Source organism: Magnolia sinica, chromosome 9 (assembly GCF_029962835.1).
Source record: "Magnolia sinica isolate HGM2019 chromosome 9, MsV1, whole genome shotgun sequence".
NCBI lineage: Eukaryota > Viridiplantae > Streptophyta > Magnoliopsida > Magnoliales > Magnoliaceae > Magnolia > Magnolia sinica.
The window spans coordinates 19,314,175-19,341,330 of record NC_080581.1 but is presented as its reverse complement, the minus strand read 5'-3'; the positions used below and the strand labels follow the sequence as shown (position 1 = coordinate 19,341,330).

Here is a 27,156-nt window from a genome sequence, read left to right as displayed (position 1 = left end):
GCCACCAGCCAATCTTGCAAAGAATATACGCACCCGAAACAACACTTCTTTGAGTCATTTCATCAAACACTCGGCCAGCAACGTCAATATCAAAATAACTGAGCCACCAAGCCTATTCGATCCGAGTCGATTTGAGTTAAGGTTCGAGTCGAGCTCGGGCAAGCTCAAACTCGACTCGATCCGAATCCAATTTTGAGTCGAGGCAAGTCGATCTTTTTCGAGTCCACTCGAGCGAGCAGACCGAGCTAACTCAACACATGTACAACTCTAGTATGTGATGATCATTTCATCAAAAACTCCTAAATACTTCGAAATTAGTCTTAATTGACAATTGGTTGAAGGAAAATTTCGAGAAAAAATATTTTTTTATTAATTTTTAATTAAAAATTGATTTTTATTTTTCAAAAATTGACAAGGACTTAACAAATCAATAGATCGGCCCTCATATATGCTTGATTTCATATTTGGAGTGCAACATTCCAGGCAATTTGGGAGAAATTGGGGAAATTTTGAATTTTTCCCAATTTTCTCCAAATCGGACCACCTACTCTCAAATTTTGAAATTAGAGTGTACGTGATGATCATTTCATCAAATACTCCTAAATACTTCAAAATTAGTCTCAATTGACAGCTGGTTGAAGGAATTTTTTGAAAAAAAAAAAAAAATGGAAAACATGAAGAACCAATGGATAACAAAATCAAAGCTTCGACTCCATGATTTTTCACACAAAACACGGAGAACCAATGGATTTATAACCATTTGACACTGATTTAACATAATTTCAATGAAAAAAATAAATCGGAAATTGAAAATGCTCACCGGATCGAACATGTGGGATATATTAGCGTTTCGTATCACACATGTGGGATACAAGATATATCGGGTATATATCGGCCAATATCGTCAATATTTAAAACATTGCCTATACCTAATATGTTGACTGATTTGAATTTACACAATAGGGACAGCAAGGTCAGTTGTATGCATTGAAATTACCTTCCGGCCTCCAGTATATAAATAGTTCCCATCTTTCGAGAATAAAACCTGCATGTTTAACCATTATCAGCCATTTTTTGCTTGAAGTAGTCACTGGCTGGTCAGAATATCATCATAAGAAAACTGATAAGAGGGTCTCACATACATGAGTAACCCCACCCATCTGGCCATGTAAAACATATAAAAGTTCCATATTATCTTCTGCATAGATTGCTGTAGTCTGACTGTACGAACCCGTTGCAAGCATGCCACTGTGAGCGGGACAAAAAGCGATGGCAGATATAATTCCTAGAATCAATAAACATTTACATGGTTACAGATAAATTCAGTGTGGGAAAAGATAAGGTGAAAGTCAATGTTATAAATAGTCAGATTAAATATATCAATTTCAAATTTAGGCAGAAAGTACGGGCATCAATGGGCTGGGCTAGGGACAGGCTGGGTAGCCTTGCAAAGAAAAAAGAGAATAAAGTAAACATAAAAGATTCATGCATGCAATTCAACATAAAATAGAAAATTGCAGCATTAAAAAATATAAACAAGAGATACGGAAGCAAAGAAAGGAGCTCGCACTGGTCATACCAATACCAATGTGAGCTAATGTCGTACCAGTACCGTTGTAAGCTACATGGTACCATGCAGAAGTGGGGTCCACGTGATGTATTCACGATATCCAACCGTCCATCAGATGCATCGCACATTACCCATAGGAACCAAAAATCAGCCCAAAGGGAAACTCGGGTGGCCCACAGCAAAGGGGACAAGTTGAGAGGGGACACCCACCTTTGATTTGTATGGTAGGCCTACCATGTGGTGCATACAAAATCCCGGCCATCCAGACCCTTACTTCTGCCCTAGATGAATGATCAGGACAAAAATCAAGATGGTTTGCAACTCAGGCGGCCCCGGTGAGAATAAAGGGTAAACAAACCCTCTCACCTTGTTCCCTATGTTGTGGCCCACCAGAGTTTTGGATCAAGCTGGTTTTCAGGCCGTAAGGGTAACTGAGAGGACGCGTCCTATGGACAGTTGGATGTGATACATACACCACGGAGGCCCCATAATGCAGGGGCATTTTCACACCGGGTTCGAGTGGGGTCGCTTGTGGGATGCAGGGGCACACTCGGAGTGGGTGTGGCCCACGGAGGAGGTCTCGTGTTCGAGATTCCTCACCGGGGGTGATTAATGCGCATTTCACACCAGGCTCGAGTGGGGTAGCCCGTGAGATGTGGGGACACACTCGGGGTGGGTGGCCCATGTGATTTGGGGCCCACGAAGGGGGTTCGGCCGAGGTCCTAAACCCATGCGATGTAGGACCTGGGCTATGAGAGAAGGGGATTAATTCGCCATACTCTAACAGTTTAAGCTTTTAGAGCAAGTAGTTAATTGGTCCTGCATCAAATTGGTATCAAAGCAGGAGGTCTCGTGTTCGAGACTCCTCACTGGGGGTGATTAATGCAGGGGCATTTTCACACTGGGTTCGAGTGGGGTCGCTTGTAGGATGCAGGGGCACACTCGGGGTAGGTGCGGCCCACGGAGGAGGTCTCGTGTTCGAGATTCCTCGCCGGGGGTGATTAATGCGCATTTCACACCAGGCTCGAGTGGGGTAGCCCGTGAGATGCGGGGACACACTCGGGGTGGGTGGCCCATGTGATTTGGGGCCCACGAAGGGGGTTCGGCCGAGGTCCTATACCCATGCGATGTGGGGCCTGGGCTATGAGATAAGGGGATTAATTCGCCATACTCTAACAGTTCGAGCTTTTAGCGCAAGTGGTTAATTGTCCTGCATCACCCCACATCTACCCGGTACCACTAGAGTGCACCGCAATAAAGAAACCTTAGAAAATGAGATAAGAAGAGGATAGAACTCATAGCTAGGGAAATCAATGGATAGTTTTGAGTACCCACGGCATCTTTGATTTTTCAATTGAGAGAGAGAGAGAGAGAGAGAGAGAGAGAGAGAGAGAGAGAGAGAGAACAAGTTTGCATAGTGAGGTAATAAAAGGGAAACTTTCTTTTATTATGGAATACAATTCTCACTTATTCCTAAAAAAATTGAAATTTCCAAAACCAGTAGGCAACCTCATCATTATTGTGGGTGAAACAGGAGCCGTTGGATGATGCTTTCTGCCTATATCATCTAACCACTGATGCTAACTCTCATATTAAGTATAAAAATAAATAAAATAAAAATAAAAAAGAAGAACAACAACAAAATTCCAAAAGCATCCCCCACTTACAATATGACATTTTAACATCGTGTACCTAACTAACTACATAAAGAGAAACATGGACAAATGGAATAAACGCAAGATTAGGTGGGTCATACCACTGCATGGCCGCTTATTCATCTAGGTTGGCCGTACAGTTGTACAACCTATATCCACAGTCATTAACACTCCCCCTCAAGCAAAAGCATAGATGTCGTTGATGCCTAGCTTGGAATAAGTATGTGCAGACTCACTGCGGCCAAAAGCTTTGGTCAACAGATCAGTAAGTTGATCTTAAGACTGAACATAACGTAGAAATTTCATCATTAGAAACCTCCTCATGTATGAAATGATAGAAAACTTTAATATGCTTGGTTCTCTCTTGATAAACTAGATTGTCTGCAATATGGGAGATTGCTTGATTATCACAACATAACTGCATTGATAGGTTCACCGCAAAACCCATTTCCTACAACAATTTCTTAATCCACACAAACTCATAAGTGGTACGAGTCATCACCCCATATTCTGCTTCAGTGCTTGATCGGGCTACAACACTCTGTTTTTTATACTTCCACGTGATCAAATGTCCTCCGACAAATGTGCAATGCTTAGTAGATCGTCTATCAGTTGGGGACAGGCTAGGAAGGATGAGAACTGGCTACATACGAGTATCTTCTATACTTCACGATTAATGGACGTTGCTCTGCATGATCATTGACAAAGGTAGTTGCGAGAATGTCATCGCCCAAAAGGTGATAATAAGCTCTAGATTCCTACAAAGAAGCATCATACCCCATATAATCTTTTTTGGTTTAAGAAAGGTAATGAGGTAACAGTTTCAACCCTTGCACTTATTTCATTTTCGGTAAGAGGAAAGTATCATGACAATGTGTGGTGTGACATCACCTCAATGGACGTGCCGCATCTTGTTGGGTAGACCACAGCACTTTGATCGAAGTATTGTACGTACTGACCAGAAGAAAACTTTCACTTTTTGAAAAGATAATGTGAAAGTCCTTTTAGGTCCCACTAAAGAGAAGGAATCTGTCAAACCCAACTTATTGTTGGACATGAATTTCCTCTCAATGACATAGTTCATCGTAGAGATGGAAGAGAGTATGGTAGTATTTGTCATGGCTAGAATGGATATGATGAGTGGTATAGAAGTGTTAGATGTGATGAAGCCTATGATGAGGGAATTTACCAATGTTTTTACCAATGGCTTGCTAGTTGGATTGTTACTTACGCAGGACATGCAACACCATATTGATCTTAACCTAGGGGCTAGTTTGCCCGATAGACCAGCCTACCGAATGAGCCCAAAAGAGCATGAAGAGCTCAATCAGCGAGTTAAGAGAGTTATTGAATTGTCATCGTACAAGGGGGAGCATGAGTCCCTATGCCGGTCCGGCCCTCTTAACAGCTAAGAAGGGTAGATCGTGGAAGATGTGTGTAGATAGTAGGGCTATCAATAAGATCACAACAAAATACAGATTCTCAATTCCATGATAAGACAACATGCTTGATATGTTGATTGGAGCAGAAGTGTGCTCTAAGATAGATATGAAAAGTGGTTACCACCAAATTCGAATTCACCCATGAATGGAAAACAGCATTGAGACGTGTGAATGGCTTTATGAGTGACTTGTTATGCCATTTGATTTGTCAAACACACCAAGCACTTTCATACAAGCAATAAACCAGATACTTAGACCATTCATTAGCAAGATTGTTGTGGTTTACTTTGATGATATATTGGTATGCAACCTAGACGAGAAAACTCATATGCAGCGCCTTCAAGAAGTGTGCAAGGTTCTAAGAAGTGAGAAAATGTATGTGAATATCAAGAAGTGTAGTTTTACGACCATTTAGGTGATATTCTTGGGTTATGTGGTGTCTGCAGCAGGAACTACAATTGATTATGAGAAGGTGATGACAATTCAAGAATGGCCTACACCTTCTAACGTGCAGGAAGTGCGGAGTTTCCATGGGTAGGCATCTTTCTATCGCCGATTCCTAAGAAGTTTCAGCACTATCATAGCGCCAAAAACAGATAGCATTAAACAAAGAATGTTCATTTGGACAAAAGAAGCGGCTATTAGCTCAGGTGTGATTAAGGAGAAATTGTCGGAAGCTTCGATTTTGGTACTACCAGATGTTGAGAAGATATTTCAGATGGATACAAATGCATCACATGTAGGTACGGTATTGAGCCAAGATGGAAAGCCTATTGCAAATTTCAACATGAGCATGATGCTCAACGGAGCTAAGACACAGTATTCCACTCATGATATCGAGTTTTACACTATCATCCAGGCCCTACGGCATTGGGGCATTATCTGATTCAGCGGGAGTTCGTCTTGTGCTCCGATCATGAGGCATTGAAATACATAAATGGGCAACATAAAACAAACCATAGACACGCTAAGTGGATTTCTTACTTACAAGAGTCACATTCTCTTTGAAGCACAAGTTTGGTACAAACAACAAGGTGGTTGATGCATTGAGTCGAAAGGTGGCATTATTGGCTACTTTACGAGTGCATGTAGCTGGGTTTGATATATTCCCCGAGATGTATCAGGAGGATCTGGACTTCAGACAGATTTGGTCAAATGTTCAAGGACAACTGGGAGAGTCTTATGCAAGATGGATTTCTATTTAGGGGTGCACAACAATGCGTCTCAAATTGCTCTATCCATGAGCGGATCATTATGAAGCTACATGCAGATGCTTTGTCAAGCCACTTTAGTTGCGACTTGCAACATGACAATGGCTTAAGTGGAACATGAGTATTTTTTACCCAGATTGCATTGGGATGTGACTTGGTTCATGGAAGTTGTCATATTTGCTAGATGATCAAAGGTCAAGCTCAGAATATTGACATTTATACCCCACTCCCTGTTCCCGAGGCACCATGGGAGGATGTCAACATGGATTTCATGTTGGGCCTTTGCGGACCCAATGAGGTATAAACAGTGTTTTGGTAGTTGTTGACAAGTTCCCTAAAATTGCACACTTCATTCCCTACAAGAAGACTTCAGATGCTTCATATGTAACAATCTTTATTTCCAAGAGGCGGTTCGTTGCATGGTCTGCCAAAGACCATTACTTCTAACAAAGACACCAAATTCGTGGGCCACTTTTAGCGCACTTTGCAGAGAAGATTGGGGACAAAACCTATGCTTCAACACTGCCTATCACCCATGTACAGATGGGCAAACCGAAGTTGTCAATAGATGCTTGGCCAACTTGCTTTGTAGTTTGGGGGACCATCATCCAAGATAGTGGGACCTTATGCTTGCCTCATGCAAAGTTCACCTACAACAACTCACACAATAGATCCATGCAAATGAGACTTTTTGTGATTGTGTATGGAGCCAATCCAACTAATGTCTTGGACCTTGCACCAATCCAAAAGTCAGGATAAGTGAATGAGGATGCCGAAGAGATGGCCCAAAACATTCGAGCAATGCATGGCGAAGTGTGAACACGATTGCAAGTAGCAGTGCCAAGTACGAGTTGTGGGTCGTTGTTTTAGAAGAGAGAGACTTGGTTTGGATCTTTCTTCGACGAGAGAGGTCTAATGTTGGCGCTTATAATAGGCTTAAAGAAAAGAATATTGGGCATTGTCATATTCTAAAGAAAATCATTGCAAATCTTACAAGGTGAAGCTACCCTATCACGTGAAGACTTTCAATGTTTTCAACATAAAAGATCTCACACCCTCCAAGGGAGAGCAGCCGACTGTTGAAGTGTTAGAGGCAAATGAGTTCTTCTCAGGAAGAGGAGACTAATGACAAGATAGATCAAATGATCACATTAGTGGAGGAGTTCTTGGATCATGTCGAGAGCAACAAGAAGGCTCGAATGAGTTTGATATCTGAGAATGGATGGCTAGATTAGTGGATGACCTACATGGGGGGCCTACAAGCCTAACCACGATTGGATCATTATTCAAGGAAGATATTTTTGGAATTTGTGTTGGAATTTTATTGTGTAATTACGCTTAAAATGTCTAGGTTTATTATGATTAAAGTGTATAGGTTCATTTAGTAGCTAAGTTGCTTTGGGGTTAAGTTTTCTGTCTAACAATATATAATCCTTGCTGGAGAGAAAAGGGGGGGCGGGGGGATATAGTTTTTTTGCATATTAAAGAGTTCTCAGCTTGGTTTCTAGTGTGGACCTTGTTAGTAGAGCCTATTGGAATGTGAAATCAACACCGGTAAGGTGGTATTTTACGTATCTTTCTTGGGTTAACACTTTGGTTCTTGTCATTTCATATTTGGGAGTCGTGGTTGCATCACTTTGGGAAAAAGTGATTGAGCAAAGACTAAGGCATGAGACAAATGTATCAGAACATCATTTTGGTTTCATGCCAAGGAGGTCTACGACTAAAGCTATTTTCCTACTTAAACAATTGGTGGAGAAATATAGGAAAAGGAGGAAGATTTCCACATAGTCCTTATTGACTTAGGGAAAGCTTACGATAGGGTCCCTAGAGAGTTAATCTAGTGGGTTAGGAAAGAAATGAGTTTCAAGAGGATATATTGACATGATTAAGGATGTGTATGAAGGAGCGGTAACAAATGTGAGGACCACTAATAGAGAGACAAGTGAGTTCCCAATCACGGTAGGCACGCCAAGGGTCGGCATTGAGTCCATACCTTTATGCATCAATTGTGGACGAGTTAACGAGGCATTTATAGGAAGAGATCCCATGATGTATACTATTTGCAAATAAAATAGTTTTGATGATAATGAGAGGGAGGGCATAAACAAAACGCTAGATTTATAGATGGGTGCTTTAGAATCTAAAGGATTCAAAAGTAGCCAGACTAGAACAAAGTATATGGAGTGCAACTTTAGTAACAATAGGCGTGGGAACAAGGAATTAGTTAAGATTGCTAACAAAAGAAGTTTTCCCAAACTGGCCATTTTCAATATCTTGTGTTGGTAATTAATGAGAGTGAAGATTGGGAAGGATGTTGCCCATAGAATTCAGGCAAGGTGGAAGAAATAGAGATGTTGAGATGTATGAGTGGCAAGATAAGCAAGGATAAAATTAGAAATGAATGCCTCAGAGAGAACTTAGGAGTAGCGCCGAAGAGTAATAAGATGAGGGGAAGTACGCTTGGATGGTTGGTCATGTGCAGTGGAGACCAAGAATTGTGCCGGTTAGAAAGAGCGAGTTGGTACAAATTGAAGGCTCTAAAAGTGCAAGGCAAGGACCAAAAGGACATGAGTAGAGGTAGGGAGAAAAGACTTGATGACCTATGGTCTAACTGAAGTTATGGCCCTTGATAAGTGGAAAGGACTCATGTAGCATACTGCATACCCCGATTAGTTTGGATAAGCCTCAGATGATGATGATGATGATATAAATTAAATTTAAAAAAGTACCCAAAATCTCCAAGTGTGTTTTAGGCATTTTAGGGACAGTTGCACCCGGGGGGAGGGGGGGCTGTCTAGCGCCTTTGACTACATTGCTTATTCCACAATTAATCATTAAACTGCCATTTAACTTGGACATGGATGCATGTGTAGAATCATTAAATCTCTACAATCATGCCATTTAACTTATACACGGATGCTTGAGTAGGTATCAAACAAGGATATAAAGTATCAATTAAGATGACCAAGATAGTCAACAATGTTGACATGTTGGGACAAATGCATTTATATATAAAACATAGCGCCATATGAGCTCAAGAATAAAGAGAAAACACCTACAATGTAATGAAGAACATAAAGGCCATGTCCAACCACGTCAAAGTGTCTCAAGACTTTAAAAACGTATCAACAAGGCCAAAGAGACTTTAAATGGGGGAGTTCTCTCTCTTCTTTATTTTTTTTATTTTTTAATAAAAAATTTTGTTAATCTTTCGAGGGAAAAAAACCCTAAGATAGAGAGAATCCAAAATATGGAAATCCTACAGAATCATCAGGAAATGGAAAACTAAGGAATCCAATAGTAATTCCATTGTCTAATTATCGGTGTCATTTTCCATGGAAATGTTAGAAGGACAATGGTCAAATAGCAAGACCGATAGGAAATGTTTTACTCATTTTTTGAGGAAAAGAAGGGCAAAAGAAACCGATTTCCCCCTCTTTTTTGGTTTCCCGAATAGAGGTAATCATACTAGGGGAATTCGAATCTTTTTCATGGTTTTTCATTTAATCAAACAGGTCTCCTGTCCTTGTTATATATTTTTAATATCTTCCTCGGGACAATATCATGCCGCCCACTTTCCGATCTACAGCATGAAGAGATTTCAAATAAAATCTTTCTCATGACATGTACATGTTCTAAGGTGGAAAATAACTTTTGCTCCTCAACAAATTACGTTTCCCATACTTCCAGCACTTTTTACAAGGAAGACAATACAATGGCGCCAAGGGCGCAGCTCAATAAGCATTGCCCTCAAATGCACTTAACCATCCATCTTGTAACAGCTACAACACAAAAGGGAAAATGCCATCGGATTTCTGCACGAACTTGTATTTTTGCAGCATTCCCCTTTCAGGAGAAAGATGCTCCCTTTCTTGAAGAACTTAGGGGAACCATTGATCCAGAGTAAAGTTCTGAATACCACCGTTGAAAAAACATTAAAATAATCTCCACACAACATACAAGAATCTCAAAGCATTTTATATACTAAAAATGAAGAGTATTACCTAAACTGTACTTTTTCATCATCAAAACCTATACTGAGGAATAACCAGCTCATAGAAATACCTGACTGTCCATCTTTATTACCCTGGAGGGTTGAATACTGTTGGAAATCTCGACCAGGTCGATGTATGTCAAACACTCTGAGAGACTTATTATATCCGGCAAACAACCTAGCAGAGAAGACCAGTTTGCAGGCAACAGAAACACTCAGAAGAATTAAAGGTGTTTAAGAATCATAACAACAGCAAAGAAAGACAGAAATACAGTTAAGGATGTCGATGCTATTCTATCATACCCAACAAAATCAGTTCATTTTTTAGCTAAAATAATATAATAGTGTGTAAAGATTTAAAAGGAAAGACATCCAAGCTGAAGAAAATACTTCGTCCCAGCAGGGTTAAAAGCAACTGAAAAGGCAGCAGTTATTTCATCCATGGAATCATATGCCCGATAAGTGCAACGGAGCTGCAGTCATCAGTAAAAGATACTCAGCAACAAGAATTTCTATACATAAACCATTATTAAATGAAAATCGAAAGGTTTAGGATCCCATGTTCTGACAGTACCAACAAATAAATGGTGTCAACCCTAAAAACCCTGGACTGGTGCACTTTGGCAATGGACCTGGACTGATCAATTAGTGGACCACCTTTTGGATCAGCATAGCCAAGAATCGTGCCAATTGGAAGTTTGTAGCATCCAATCTATCACCCTTTACCGGATGTTCAAGAAAGTTGGTTGGTTCAGTTTGATTGACACATTCACCGGTTTACCAGTGTTGATACCTTTCACCAACTAATACTGGACTCCAAGGGATCCCACTTTAGAATACTACTTGTTTCGAACAACATTTTTTTCATAACATTTTTTTGATGTGGTCATTTATTACCTCGCCAGAAGTGGCATCCCAAAGATGAATAGGATGGTCGCGGGTGGTGCTTGCAAATACACAGGTAGTTGGATCTGAATAACAGCAAATATAGAAAAGGTTACCATTTTGACGAAGATTTCTTAGTCATCATAATTACCTCCACTAAAACGCACTGCATGAAATTTTATTTTAAAAGAAAATTTTGAAGTGAAGTCACTCTGAGCACCTGAAGCAAGCATGTAAGGGTACCAACAATAGTCATAGACAGACTCCGCCTCACTCACAATGAGATTAGAAACATATGAATCTGCAAATGAAGTAACCAATGTAATTACAAGAAGAATTTCTAAACAGCTAAAAAAAAGTTGGAACTTCAAGAGAAAAACTGAGCTCTGAATTCAGCAGTAATTCTTTACAGAAAAAAAAAAAAAACAAGAAGTCAGAAAAAGCTTCTGCAGTCTCCAAATACAACAATGTGCAGAAATAGAAACCTTTGTCACATGGCAGTGATTTTTTTGGATAAAAAGGAAAATACATTAGATAAACATAAAGTAGAAGTTATTTTAACATTGCTGCCACCATCTTATTTTTATTTCAACTTTCATTTTGGTACATTAATTTCCATATCTGATTCTGACTGGTTTGCTCTTTTTATCTCGTACAACATGAGGAAGCCTCTTACTGGCTTTAAATAAGAACCCAATTGCATTTCATGTAGCTTTAGAAAATGTCCAACAGAATCTCCAGTTCTAGAAGGTGTGGAAAGCATAAAAGTGGTTAAAGAGTTGGACCAAGAAACATGAATATGAACAAAAGCAAACAAAACACAAAAACATACAATTTTTTGAGGAAGGGCAATTTTATTCCGAAGAGGCCAGGGGACAAAAAATACAAAAAAGAAAAAGAAAAGAAAAGAAAAACAGAAAAGGGAAAAACGGAAAACTATTTACAAACAGCCCAGCAATCTAGAAGCTGAGATAAAGCTGAAGAATCAGCAACCCAATCCATGACAAGATCAGCGGCCAGCTTGCAAACCTCCGAAATATTGTAGGACCTGTTCTGAAGCACTACCGATTCCTTTCTGACCATATTGACCAAACCCCAACTAGTAGACATAAGTGCCAAATCTTCTCTTCTGACTTCCCGATGCCCTGCCATGCCATGACAGTAGCAAAGATTCAATGGAGACTGGCAGGACCCATTGAAAGCTGAACTTGTTGAAGAAGCAGCCCCAAATCTTCCTAGTGAATGGACAGTGAGGGCATGTTTGGTTTCCAATTTCCAATGTAATTCAAAGTAAATGAGCCATCATCATCTTTTCAGATTGTTTGGTTAAGAGAGGATTATGCCACAAAAATCAAGTGTCAAATACACATGTAAAGTAAACAGGTAAAGGAAATTGTAATCATTACATTTTTACATACCAAAAGGCCCATTTTTACAGTGATGCCCCTGTAAAACAAACAATGGTATAATGTAATCATGGCAGTCAAATGAAAGTGATGTCACCAAACAATTACAGGTGTAAGTAATCATTACCCATTTCCAGCCAATTACCCTTGTAATTGGAAAACCAAACAGGCCCTGAATGAAGAGTGATTCACTCATTCCTTGTTCTGGAAACATAAAAGGCACACATTTGGGAGAATCATATGCCTCTTATGCAAGTTGTCCATTGTGAGCACCCTGTTTTTGCCCACCAACCAGGCTAGTGCTGCCACCTTACGGAGAGCACCACATCTCCAAATAAAAGCAGTATCACAAATCGTATTGTCATTTGATTCTCCAGAAATCTTGCGATAGAATGATTTCACCATGAACTTCCCAGATTTGTCTGCTAGCCATATGAAGGAGTCTCTTTCCAAAGGCGATGGGTGGGTCTTGCTAAGCATACTCAACAATTTCAAGAATTCGACTATGAGTTAATGATTACACAAAATATTCTGAAACTACTAGTCCACTACCAGACAGTTGAAAACAACAACATAGACGTGAGACATATCCATATGAGGTACTTCAAATAAATATTTATCTGCTGCAGCATAGCAACAAGAGAAAATAGCAGTCCGGAGCTTAAGAATTCACATCATCTCAATTGCAGTGAAAACATATTTTCACTTGGGATGCATATCCAGAGGCAATTAAAAGCCTAAGATTTTTGGACAGCATAATTCTTCCCTGCAAAGATACTCAGAGGGTAAACTTGAAAGAGCAAAAGTAAAATATCAAAAGATACCAGTTTGGCAACCATGGATGAATTCCGCATTTCTGATATCCAGTTAAGTTCATCATGAGTCCATCTAGGGAGACAAACATGATTCATTTATAATGGTACACAGCTTTTCCCTTTATTCGAGTAATCACAGAAAAGGTGGTACTCTAAGATATGCAAGCCATCCAAGTAACTTGTAATCTCTTTTTATTACATTTTTTTCGATTTTTTAGCCCATGTTCTCAGAAAGCAACATTAAGTAACAACCATTCAACTGGTACCATCAATGATTTTTTTTTTCTTTTTGAAAGGTTACCATCACTGATAGAAACAGAATCATCAAACAGTTTATCCATCCTGTAAATGGCATTTTTTCTCATATGCACCAAAAAAAAAAATTTGTCTGTCTTGTTTCAATGAAAACATTCATGTACCATATCATACCCTCATCAGCGGCAGGTAAACAAGCATCGACGTGAGCACCACCAACATTATCTGGTCTGATCAAAACAACATGCAATGGTTGGAATTATTTTTTGTGAATATCATGCAATGAATCTGAGATTGAACAAACAAACAAGAAATAGGAATGCTGGCAGATAAGAAAACATCATGCAATAGCAACCATAGCCCATAGATTGCTAATTTTGACTTGTTTACTCTACGCTAGGTAAGCATTCGGCAAGTCTGAAGCAGCATGGCGACTTGAATCCAAGCCTATGACTTTACTAAATTAGTAAAATAAACATGTGGTATTGCAGTTTATGCATTTGACCTTCATTGAATGAAAACAATTGCCTTCCCCAAGTAATTGGGATAGGGGTTAGATGATGATGATAATTGAATGAAAACAATTCTCCAATGATAGCACTCCACAGTTAAAGGGGAAAGTTTCCCACTATCCACAAAAAACATGGAAACGATGCTAATCACATTGCATTCAAAAAATAAACTGGTAAAAGAAATACTAATTAGCTATTGCCAATTTATTTCTTACGAAGTTCATGTTTGTGTTCGTGAGTGTGGTCATTCCGTGTGGTTACCCATTATTTCTTTCAAGGAGTTATGATGAGGACGTCCAAGCACCAGTTAGAGTATACCAGAGGAGGAGGAGAACTCCCGTTTCTTTATGGCTAGGTGATGCATACATGGCGCCTAGTGACCCCAATTCGAGTGCGTAGCCCGTTGAAAACCCTACATGCATGATTATGCATCTTTAAAGGCCTCACACTGGGAAGATGCATGTGGGCTACTTAGTTGAACCATTCCAACCGTTGGATCATCGTCATTGAACATCTTGATCGTGGGCCACAAAATAGTTTAGTTTATTTAGTTGTTTATATGTTTCTTATTTTTTTGTTTCGCTTATATTTTGTTAAGTTTAGGGAGTTAGGAACAAATTTTATCATATTGAGGTTCTTTATGTGAAACTTATTATCTGAGAGCAACTTTTTGTAAAAAAGTTTTTTATGAGACTATAAAGGCTTGGACGTTCACACCAGGTTCTGAAAATCGGTATTGTATAGTCCGATACGGGCATATCATGTCCATATCGGCTTGATACGATATGCGATATGGGGCTGTATCAGTCATATCGGAATCGATTGGACCGTACCGGTTCATATCGGCCGATACAGCCCGTATTGGTGCCGATACAAGGCCGATATAAGCCGATACAACCATAAACCCCAAATTTTTTATTTTTATTTTTTTTCAAAAATTCACTCATGTCTCATCTTCTTATTTTCATTTAAACCATGGAAGAATCTTAAAAAGTTATTTTAGGCTATATCTAGACTTATTTTGGGATCCAAACAAATGATTTGAATGGGATTCGACAAATCGAAGCGAAGTGGAACATAATGGGAAATTTTGGAAAGAAGGGTAAACCTTCACTTTCTTTTTTATATTTTCATATTTTTGTTGTATTCCCAATGTAATGGTCATTGTTCACCATATCATGTTTAATTTATGTTCAATTAGGACCCATTTAGTTGACCTTCAACAAGTCAAATCGACAGACAATATTTTCATCAAAGAGTGGTTTGATACACCATTGAATACATGGTCAAAACACACCCAAAAAAAAATTGATAGATTCGTGAATATCTCTTCTTCTTTTTTTCCTATTTTTCATATTTTTTTTGCTTCAAAAAAAAAAAAAAATTTTGAACGATACGGGCCCATTCAGCCCTGATTCCGATACACAACGCCGTATTGTATCATTTTTCCACAGGGCCGATACTGTCATTCAGAACCATGGTCCACACCCTAGCCCATTATTGAGCATATGAAATAAAGTTCCTCTTTTTCTCTACTTTGTGATGAAGTAAAACCTCATGTGATTGGAGTGTTTTGGTGTGATACCATGGAGTGAATCCAAGTTATTCTTCTCTTTCATTCTCTTCCATCAAAAGGGTATTTCTTCTCTTCTCTCTTTCTCTTTCTTTCTAGTTTTCTTTTCTTCTTTCTCCGTTAACAATCAAACCCTACCCCCGTTTTTGTTCTCCCTTCTCCAATCCTTACAGTCTTACACCCTCAACCTAACGTGACCTAAACCTCCACCCAGCCCAATCCCCCTGACCGTACAACCGTATGGCCATCTTTGGCCATACCACCATGTCCGTACGGGCAGCCCCCCCTTCCCTGTTGTCTTTTGTTTCCCCTATTCAACCTTAATCCCTAGAATCCCAAATCCCAACCCTAGTTCCCTAAACCCCAACTCTAAAAACCTAAGTCTCAAACCCTAATTCTCAAAATCCTATTTCTCACAAACATAATTCCCAAAAACCCTAAATCTCAAAATCCTAATTCCCCAAACCCGAAAGTCCTAACCCTAACCTACCCAAACCCTCACAAACCAAGTGAACCCCTTTGAATTGAGAACAATTCCTATGTTGGATGGAAGTCCTACCTTCCATGGGTCCTATCTAATCATCTTTTATAAAATCTAACTGACGGGTTGTGATGTAGTCTTGAATATGAGCATAGTTAAATAGTTGAATTCATTAAGCTTGTGATTGATTAGCATTATTTTTAGCTTTAAATTATTCTAGTTAATCCGTTGATGATCTCATTGCATGATTCTAGGCTAGGTGATCTGTCCCGCATCAACTTATTAGACCCCATGAAAACAACACCCGCCTCCTCATTTAGAGCCTATCTAAATTAAAAGAATTCAAATCAATTTGGGTTCTTTTGACATGGACATGCCCTTAAAGTAACATTTTCACATTACCTTTCTGATCATCGAAACAAGTTACCAAGCTATTGAAAGCAGGGTATTCAAAAACAGCTATGTAACAGCCGTTACGACTATTACATAACAATAATGGTGGAACCGTTCAGGGTTATGCGGCTGAAACGGCCATTAAGGAATACATTTTAAAAGAAATGGCTGTAAGAGCCCATATCATAACGTCAATTATAACCACCATTATCGTTATTGAATACCTTAATTGAAAGATCCCAACAACTCTAATAAAGTCATGGAGAAAACTGTATATTATATGTTCTATGATCACAAACACATTCCTTAACAAGTATTGAGAGCAATTTCAATAAAGAAAAGTTATCCATTTTAGAATGAATTAAGCTTGTAGTAACAAGCACAACTTATCACTCAATATTGCAAACACCTTTATCTGATCTAAAATTCATGCCAGACCCCACATCAGAAATCTCTTATCCTCTCTCTGAAAAGGTAAGCTTTTTATGCACTAAGATGCATGTAGAGTTGTACACGAGCCGAACCGAGTCAAGCTTGGCCCTACTCGGCTCAGTAAGCAGCTCGGGCCAGCTTGAGCTCGATCTTTCAAGCCGAGGTCGAGTTTAGGTTTTAAGGTTTTGAATATATATATATATATATATATATATATATATAGTTAGTTAGTTAGTTAGTTAGTTTATTTAAATATATAAATATATACATATTAAGTGAACCCGATTTGAGTCGAATCGATTCGAACCGAGTCAAGTTCCAAGCCGAGTTGAGTCGAGCTTGGTCTAGCTCGGACTAGGCTCAAAAAATTTTTGAGCTCAAAAAATTAGCTCTACTAGACTCGAACCCAGTTTCATGCTGAGTCGAGTGAGTTAACCAAGCTAACTTGGTTCATGTACAGCTCTAGATGCATGTGCTTTATTCATGGTATACAAAATCCGTTACGTAACGGTAATGATCATAAACGTTATTGATGCAGAACAACTAACAAGTTGCTCTAAAAGCTCAAACTGATAGAGCATGGCGAATTAATCCATTTGTCTTATAGCCCAGGCCCCACATCCCATGGGTTAGGACCTCGGCCGAAACCCCCCTCGTGGGCCTGACATCACATGGTACCGCCTCACACGGGCTGCCCACCCCGAGTGTGCCCCTGCATCCCACAGGCCACCCCACTTGAGCCCGGTGTGAAAATGCCCCTGCATTCGCCATTGCCACCATCGTTACCATTATGGAACACCTAGGTTTTGTGGCCTAGAATTATAATCTAACCCTCATGCATCTAAAGTTAGTACTAATGATGCAACATGAAATCATATATGTTCGGAGCAAAAAGGGAATGCATGCGAAATAAACAAAATAATTACCAATAAAACTCATACTCGTACAATAATCAATGGGACAGACCTAGTCTTGACAATCTTTCTTTTGCATCATTTTCTCCTTCAACGGAAAAATCCATAGAAGGGTCAACGCAGTTTCAAAGTTGGGGAGAGATAAGGCACCCGGGCCGGATGGTTATCCATTAGCTTTCTTTCAAATCTTTTAAGAGCCGGTTAAGCAGGATTTGTTTAACTTTATAAGTGAATTTGTTGAATAGGATTATTTAGCATAAGAGTTAGAAGCGACATCTATTGCTCTAGTTCCTAAAAAGGAAGGCATGGAAAGTTTAAGAGATTTCATGCCAATCAGCAACCCCCCACGATATAATTGTAGATTGGTATAGAGATGAAAAAGAAAAGAAAGAGAAAAGAAGAGGGAAGAGTGAAGAAAAGATGAAGGAAGAAAAGAATAGGTTAGGGTTGCACATCCCCACTCCCTTTTCAAATATGACAAAAATACCCCTATAAATAAACTTTATGTCCAGCATATCCCAAGGCTAAAAACAGAAAGAAACTTGTGGACCGTAAGCTCATAACTAAAAGCAAGAGGGTCATAGGCCCATACCCAACTGTTAACACTCACCCTCAAGCTGGAGCATTAGATGTCTTACATGTATAGCTTGAAACAAGTTTGTCAGACTAAGATTTTCCAAGAGCCTTGGTGAATAAATCTGTGATTTTATTACGAGATGAAATATAAGGTGTGTGGATCTATCCCTGAGATATTGTCTCGAACGAAATGACAAGCAACTTCTATATGTTTTGATCTCTCATGAAAAACATAGTTATTGGCAATATGTATCGCAACTTGATTGTAGCGATGTAAAGACATTGGAACTTAAACTTCGAAACCCAATTCTTCAAGAAGATATTTCAACCACATAAGTTCACAAGTCGCATGTGCCATTGACTTGTATTCAGCTTCAGCACTTGATCCGGCAACTACGTTTTGCTCCTTACTCTTCCAAGTAAGCACATTACTGCCTAGGAAGGTGCAATAACTCATAGTCGACCTTCTATCATGGCTCGATCTTGCATAATTTGCATTTGAATAACCGGGTGCCAGAAGATGACCATAAGCTCCATATAGGATACCCTTCTCGGGGGAACATTTCAACTACCTGAAGATCCTCATAACTGCTGCTAAGTGTGGTGTCCTCGGACTTTGCATAAATTGACTCACCACACTAACTAAAAAGGCAATATCAGGCCTGGTGATGGTCAAATAAATGAGTCTACAACAAGTCTTCAGTACATACCGGGGTCTTCTAACAATTCTCTTTTTTCAGCTTCTAGTTTGAGATAAGGGTCAATTGGAGTATCAACCGCCAATATACATGTCTCTCTTATCCATTCACAAGTATATTTTCTCTAACGTAGATTTATTCTAACTTCCGATCTTGCTACTTCAACGCCCAAAAAATATCAACGAAGACAAGGATCTTTGATTTGAAACTAAGTTTGAAGATATGCCTTCAACCTTTTAATACCCTCAAAGTCATGACCAAACACTATAATATCACCAACATACACAGCCAAAAGAATGTAGTCGGAGGTTGAATGCTTTGAGAAGACTGAGTGATCTACTTTACTCCTTTTTAATCCGAACAATACAACTACACTACTGAACTTCTCAAACCAAGCCCGTGGTGATTGCTTCAACCCATATATTGACTTATTTACCCTGTATACTTTAGATGACTCCCCCTGAGCAACATACCCATGAGGTTGCTCCATAAAAATTACTTCATGTGGGTCTTCATGTAGGAATGCATTCTTCACATCCAGTTAAAAGAGAGGCCAATTATGATTTGCAGTGAGTGATATAACAACCCGAATTGAATTAAGCTTAACCATTCGAGAAAATGTATCCACATAATTTACCATATAAATCTGAGTATATCCCTTGGCAGCCAGCCAACCTGGCTCTATAACGATCAATTGACCCATTTGACAAGAATTTAATTGTGGACACCTATCTACACTTAACTGGAGTCTTACCTGAAGGAAGATCAATCAGCTTCCAAGTATCATTGGAGTACATGGCTTTCATCTCTTCATCCATAGCTCATTTCCAATTTTCATTAGACAATGCCTCCTAAACCGACTTTGGAATGGATACAGCAGACAAGGTAAGGGCAAACTCACAATAATATGTGGACAGATGGGTAAAAATGACAAAGTTGGAAATAGGATGAGTAAAGCAAGTACAACCAAACACTTTGGAATGAACACGAAAAGTTGGTTGAACGGTAAACAACATAGAGGACGGTTTTTAAAATCTAAAATTGATGAAGGCGTCCTATTGATCAAATGACATGCAGTAAGAATTGCATCACCTCGAAAGATTTGTGGAACATTCATTGCTAGTAAAAGGGCTCGAGTCACTTTCACCAAATGTCTATTCTTGCATTCAGCCAAGAGGTCGGATGGATAATGCATTGACTTTGTAAATAGATTTGAAAATCCTTATAAACAAATTCCAAGGAATTATCTTAACCTAAACATGCACAATTTCAGATTCTTTATTTCATAATAAAAAAATTGAAATACATGAAAGACTTCCAACCTATGCTTCATTAGATTAACCAAGTCATCATATAGTAATCATCGATAAAGATAATAAAGCATCTAAAACCTAACAAACTTGGGACTCAAGCCGGTCCCCACACATCACTATGAACTAATTTAAATGGAACATCACTTCTTAAATCAATTTTAGACAAAAATGAATTCTATGACGTTTACTCAGTTCGTATGCTTCACACTCCAACTTTGACATCTTCGGAAGAGATGGGATGAGCATCTATAGATTCTGGAGAGAGGGATGTCCCAAATGATGATGCCACTAAATTGTTGAATATGAAGCAATGTCGCAGCTACTAATACTCTCTCCAAGTAATACAGAACATTCCTTTCAGGACCTCATCTTGCCCGTCTTGAGGTCTTGAAACACATAATAAGAAGGAAAGAAGGACACAGAACAATTCAAGGATCTTGTTAATTTACTTACAGATACAAGGATAAATGGAAATTTGGGCGCATATAGAACTAATGACACGAAGACTGATATATTAGGCTGAGCAATACCAACTCCAACAACATCAAACAATGTACCATCAGCTAAAGTAACTAACGTATTTGACGAAACACAATCAAAAGAAGAAAAGAGATTACGATGACTACAAATATAGCCAGATGCCCTAGAGTCTAATGATCCAAGAGGAGGTAAAAGATGACAAAAGACATGTTTTACTTGATTGGGCCAAAGTAGTTGTAGAGGTGGGAGGTAGCATTGTTATTGGATGTAAAGCCATTAGAAGATAGAAAACGCGTATATTCCTCTCATGATAATGAAACATGGATCTAATCACCACCAGGATTAGACGAACCAAGAATAGTGGATCTACCGTTGGAAGAAGCATCCTCTACCATAAGGGCTTTATTGGTCCTTGGAGGTTTTCCATTAAAATCCCAACAAAAGTCCACAGTATGATTTATCAAGCCACAACAAGTACACATACGATCTCCTTGACCACTACAACCATTTCGACATCCCCCTAGGAATCTACCGCCTCTTCCACCACAAAGAGCAACATGCTCGATACGTCCACCACGGCCTCCATGTGAACTAAAATAACTAGAAGAAGCCAATGTAGTTTTATCATATGCGTTAACATTAAAATTATCAAATTCACTTGCCAACGAGATTCTCTAAAGCTTTGCATAAAACATTGCCACTGAAAGAATAGCTCCTCCCAAAATCTGACCATTTGCTAATTGGTATTCTTTTAACAGTTCAGATAGAAGTTTTGCTACTTTCATATCTTCCCACTACTTCTTCATTTGGGTGACATCTGACGTAATAGGATGATACATGGAGAACTCTTTCTACATTCCAGACAATTTTGCGAAGTATTCACCAAGAGGTTTATCCCCCTTTTGAAAAGACAAGATCCCCTCATATAATGATACACATGAGAAATGTTTTGTTCCGAGTACATCCTCCTCACAGTATCCCAAACATCTTTTGTCATGTTTAAGACCACCAGATTAGAGCTCACTTCAGACTCCATGCTATTCCATAAGGAAGATCGAATCTAGGATCCTCATGCATCCATTGTCTGTATTTAGGATCAAATTCCTCTGGTTTAGGATCCGTAAATACTGATCATGTTTTTAAGGCTAAGAGAAAGACCTTTGATAGACTTGGCTCATAGAAGAAAATTCTTCCCATTCAACTTGACAGAGCTTGTTGATGCATTGAAGGAGGGCCCTTACATTTCCCCAAGAGACAAGAAACCACCAACTACACTTTTGGGCTCCATAGACATTCCACAATAAACTTAATTCAATACCAATGAAGAACACTAATTTTAAATGCCAAATCCACACACAACTACATGTCTTAAATCCAACATTTTAAATAGTGTATAGCGTAGTGTTTGGCCCTCTATAGCGTGTAGCGTAAGCTACAAGATACTTAATATTTTTTAATTAAAATAATAGAAAATATGATCAAATTTACAAAATGCATAATTCCTATGAGTTCTTAACTGTGAATCTAGATCATCAACCACATTTCCATGCAAAATTTCCATCTCTTTGCCTTTAGACATCTCTAAGTATGACCTCTTTTTTTATTGAAACATTACAGATTCACAATATGGACCACAATTTGGATGGTGTGGATTGATCTAAGTGCTTTATCCACAATAACGACCACAATTTGGTTGGTCCAGATTGATTTAATGTAGTGCCACGTGTGATGGGAATGAGTCACCACCATTTAAAAATAGGTGTTGAGCTAGCATTAGAAGAAAAACTAAATTTTAAAAATAATAATAATAAAGGAAATTTCAGGTGGCATACTCTACCTGCACTATGCTACATGCTCTGCAGCATATACTACATGCCCTGTAGCTTACACTACTAGGGAGTTACACTACTTGCATATGTTACATAGAGTTTTAGCTACGCTATGCTATGTAGCATATGTTACAAGCGCTACCTAAAAAAAATCACATAACACAGAAATTTCTGGCCCGGAATAACTCTAATTCATGTCAAAATCATTCCCACATCGGATACGACTTTCGAAGTAGGAATATTCAACCAAAAACTACATCTACAAAATGAAACCAACATAAAAGAACCAACTTTAAACATCACCTCATAAAAAATCGCCAAGCCTTCATTATCCATCAATGCGCCTATGCTCCTTTTTTTTTAGTTGAGCGTTTTCCTTTTATTTGAAGAACAACACAGAAAACAAAATATTTTCTGCACACACACACACACACACACACACACACACACACACACACACAAAAAAGAACAAACTATTCCCTTAAGGCCTGATCAGTCCCCTATATTTCTTAAAGATCCCCAAAGTTAAATCTGACAACTTAGGAGGTGGATCGGAGAAGATTGCGGGGCTCAAACCACTCCTAACCAGGCTCTAATACCATGTAGATTGGTATAGAGATGAAAAGGAGAAGAAAGAAAGAGAAAAGAAGAGAGAAGAGAGAAGAAACGATGAAGGAAGAAAAGAATAGGTTAGGGTTGCACTTCCCCACCCCCTCTTCTCTTATATTAAAGTAATAAATACAAATATGCCAAAAATATGCCCTTATACAATAAACTTTATGTCCAGCATATGATATCCCAAGACTAAAAACGCTAACAACTTCGGTTCACCCCCCTCTCTGAAGAAAAGGGAGAGCGGAGTTTGTCTTTCCTCCCAAATCTTCGAAAGAAACTCTGAAATCATTCAAACCCTACAATCGTTTTCTAGGGTTTATATTCTTCTGCAAATCAAATCCTTGAAGGCTCGATAATCTATCGCTCTTTCTCTTGAATCCAAACTCTACATCTGCCAAATCCCTGCGGCAGCAGCACCGGTCTGAAATCATGGGTTCCGCTTCGTCCTGTAATGGTAACAGCTGGTGAGGCAGAGCCGCTCGCCATGGGCGACGTTCCAGATCCTCTTAGGGTGTCTAGAGGAAAAGGACAAGGGACCATGGTAGCTTCGTCCTGTAAAGATTCTCAGGAAGATTGGATCACAGTTGCTAAAGAAGTACGAAAGCGAAAGCTCCGGTGAAGAAAAGAAGTGTGGATAGCTACCCTACCCTGTTTGTCAAAGACTACCCAGCTAGGTGCAGTGTTCGCAATATCGATACTATCGGCCAATATTATCGGTATCGCAACCCGGCGATACGAAACCCGTCGGAAGATACCAAGAATTTTTTTAAAATGTATGTAAATATCCAAAAAAATCGAAAAAAAAAAAAAAAAAAAGAGGGAAACTTTCAACATGTGGATTTCCGTACCTATAGAAGAGTTTGCACTGATTAGAAGCTGCATTTAGTGGGCCATTCGAATCGAAGTGCATTGTTCGTAGGGAATTGATTTCGGAAGTTTGTAAGGAATTGATTTCGAAAGATAATGAGAAAAAAATCCGGAGAAATCCAGAGATTTGGGAGAGAAATTAGGGTTTTAGGGGCCGAAACCCTCTCTGCTTTGAAATGGGGCTTCCGAGCCTCTTTTTTTTATCACGCAATCGAAAGTTGATTTCATGCGAAAGATATTCATGCATGAAGTACATGCGCTGGGATGATAGGTGGGACCCATTGTGATGTTTGTGAGCAATCTGCCACGTCCATCTGTTTTGCAAGCTCATTTTAGGACATGCGACCGAATATGAGGAGGATCCAAAACTCAGGTGGGCCGCACAAGAGGAAACAGTAAGGATTCAGTGACCATCGTTGAAACATTTTTTTGGCCACATAAGTTTAGAATCAGGATAAGTTTTTATGTTTTCACTTCATCCCAATGGGAATGACCTCATAAGCGGTTTGGATGACATATAAACATCAAGGTGGATCCCACGAAAGTTTCAACAGTAGGAAACTCTTTCCCCAGTTTTCCCTCTCGTGTGGCCCACTTGAGTTTTGGATCCACCTCATTTTCAGTCGCATCTCCTAAAATGAACTCGTAAAATGGATGGACAGGGTGGATTTCTCACAAACATCATAGTGGGCCCCACCTAGCATCCAAGCGCAAGAACTTCCTGCGAAAGCCTTTTGCAGGAAATCTGCGTCAGGCGCGAATTAACGGATGGTCCTGTCAAAGGTTCCGTACGGCCCACCATGATGTATGTGTTTTATCCACACCATCCATCCATTTTGATAGGTCATTTTAGGGTATAAGGCTAAAATATAGTTAAATATAAGGCTCAACTGCACCACATGACAAGAAGTCGTGGTGGCAATGATATCCACCGTTGAAGCTTTCGTAGGGCCCATTGTGACGTTTATTTGTCATCTAGTCTGTTCATAAGGTCTTACGGACCTAGATGAAGGGAAAACATAAATATTAGCTTGATCCAAAACTTTTGTAGCCCCTAAATTTCTTTTAACGGTGGCCATTCAGTGACCACTTTTTCGTGTGGTGTGGTCCACCTCATTTTTGGATTTGCCTAATTTTTTGGCCTATTCCTAAAATAATATGCCAATGTGAATTGATGGTGTATATACACCATATTACATCGAGGTGGCCCCACAGTCAGGGTACCACCATATTAAGTACATCCTCTGATGTGGTCCACTTGATCTCTAGATCTGCCTCATTTTTTTCTTAGGCTTTAAAATGATCCAAAAAAATGAATGGATGGCATGGATACAGTGCATAGAGCCCACACAATCTGCCTCATTTTTTGAGCCAATACCTATCAAAAAGTATAGATATCAAAGTCAAGAACAGGAGAGCAGATAAGGTGAGACCCAATACTCACCCAAGACGGTGCGGCTGGGCCCACCTTAATGTATGTATTATGCATCCATGTCGTTCATCCATTTTTCCAAATCATTTTAGTGTCTTATCCAAAAAACGAAGCACATCTAATTATCAGGTGGACCATACCAAAGGAAAAAAGTTGTGATTGACTATTAAAGGGACACAAAAGTTCTGGATCAATCTGATATTTGTTTTTTCCTTTCATCCAAGATTATGTGAACCTATAACAGATTGGATGGTAAATAAACACTATGAAAACACTAAGGTGAGCCCTAAGAAGGTTTTAATGGTAGGACCTTCAATCAATATTGTTTCCTATGGCATGGTCCACTTGATAATTGGATATGCTTTTTTTTTTGGTATGGTGACGTAAATTAAGGTGTCAAAACAGATGGATGGTGTGGATATACATGTCTTGATGCATTTATAAATGTTATGCAACATATTTGAATATAGTTGTTTTAGTTCAATCAGACAGCGCATAACTTAGGACCCTATACAAAGGAAACCTATTATGTGTACTTTTTTTGAGATTTTATGATTTAAAAGTGTGTATTAAGGTCATTTTTAATAATCCCTAAAGTTTCATTGAAAAATTCAAACATTTTCCCAATGTTTCCCAAAAAGTGCGATAAATTATGCGATACAAACGACATATCCCGTGCGATAACTGATACATATCTGTATCCCAATGGTGCGATATATTGTGCAATACCGATATTTCGAACACTGGCTGGGCGGTTCCCTCTTAACTTTGAAAGGGTATTTGGAAGGGCGGGTATAGTAATGGATGTTGTGATGCCCAGAGATAAGGCGAATGGAGCTTATAGGGGTTTTGCTTTGGTAAGAATGAGTTCGGAGGAGGAACTGAGGAAGGCGGTTAAATCGTAAGACGGAGTGAGTTTTGGGGGGGTCAAAATGCGAGTTCAAAGGGCGAGATTCGGTCCTGAGCTTCGATTTAAGCCAGGTAAAAGGCCCCTGCCGCCTACTTCGCCCCACTCTCAGCCTATGATCAGCCACAAATCCTCCGTTCCAGCAGGGTTCCATCTCCTTCAAAGAGATATTGCTCGATAATGGAGGACGTGTATCGACTCCAGTGTGGGGATTGAAGGGGTTGAGACAGTGCAAAAGCAAAAGGATAAGAACAGCGATGTTGCAGGTATCTCCGTTAACCCGTTAGATTTTGCGAAATCGAAAACAGCTCTTCGGGAGTCAGTGGTCGCCCTTACTAGGGAAGGTGCCTCCCTTCCCCAAGTTCGTCAATGGCTGGATCATAGTGTCAGAGCTCCGGCGTCCTGCTATTCTATTACCCCGATTGGTTTCAATGAGCTATGGATAAGGATGAGTCCATAATACAACCTGGATCTCCTAATCATGGCTAGAGTTCTTCACAAAGATGGTCCAATTGTTGCGATTCAAAGATGGGGAGAATTTTCGATGTTTGGGTTCGAAGAGGTGTGGATTCTGATCTGGTCAATCCCTCTGGAGCTCTGGTATGATGATTTTTTGAAGTCAGCATTTGGAAGTTTAAGGCAACTCATCGACCTGGATCCTAAAACGTCGTCGGGGGAAGAGATGGGAGTGCCTCGAGCTAGGATTCGCCGAAGGAAAGGGAACCCACTACCGCTCTTTATCCAAGTTTCGGTGGATCAGAGAGAGGTGTTTCTCCCAGTTCAACTAGAGGCAAAAGGCTCCCCCATTCCAAGGTGGGGTGACCTCTGGAGGTCGAAAGAGCGGATTCAGCTGCCGTCCGCTGCTGTTCCAGCCAGGGAAGGAGTACGCTTTTGGTAC

The 27,156-nt window shown here is 39.5% G+C and overlaps 1 protein-coding gene across 6 annotated transcripts in view; it reads right to left on the bottom strand.

Moving 5' to 3' along the window:
• The window catches only part of LOC131257018 (uncharacterized), a 79,453-nt gene that overhangs the window by 38,406 nt on the left and 13,891 nt on the right, over window positions 1–27,156 (bottom strand). For all 6 annotated transcript variants that reach the window (XR_009177050.1, XR_009177049.1, XM_058258178.1 and 3 more), the window contains exons 3-9: window positions 13,411–13,466; window positions 10,981–11,061; window positions 10,773–10,846; window positions 10,266–10,348; window positions 9,947–10,053; window positions 1,143–1,285; window positions 998–1,045 (exon numbers count right to left, since the gene is read on the bottom strand). Coding sequence is in view for 4 of the 6 variants with exons in the window: in XM_058258178.1 (XP_058114161.1) it covers window positions 998–1,045; window positions 1,143–1,285; window positions 9,947–10,053; window positions 10,266–10,348; window positions 10,773–10,846; window positions 10,981–11,061; window positions 13,411–13,466 (592 nt within the window). In the remaining 2 variants the exon portion in view is untranslated. The remainder of the gene's footprint in view (window positions 1–997; window positions 1,046–1,142; window positions 1,286–9,946; window positions 10,054–10,265; window positions 10,349–10,772; window positions 10,847–10,980; window positions 11,062–13,410; window positions 13,467–27,156) is intronic.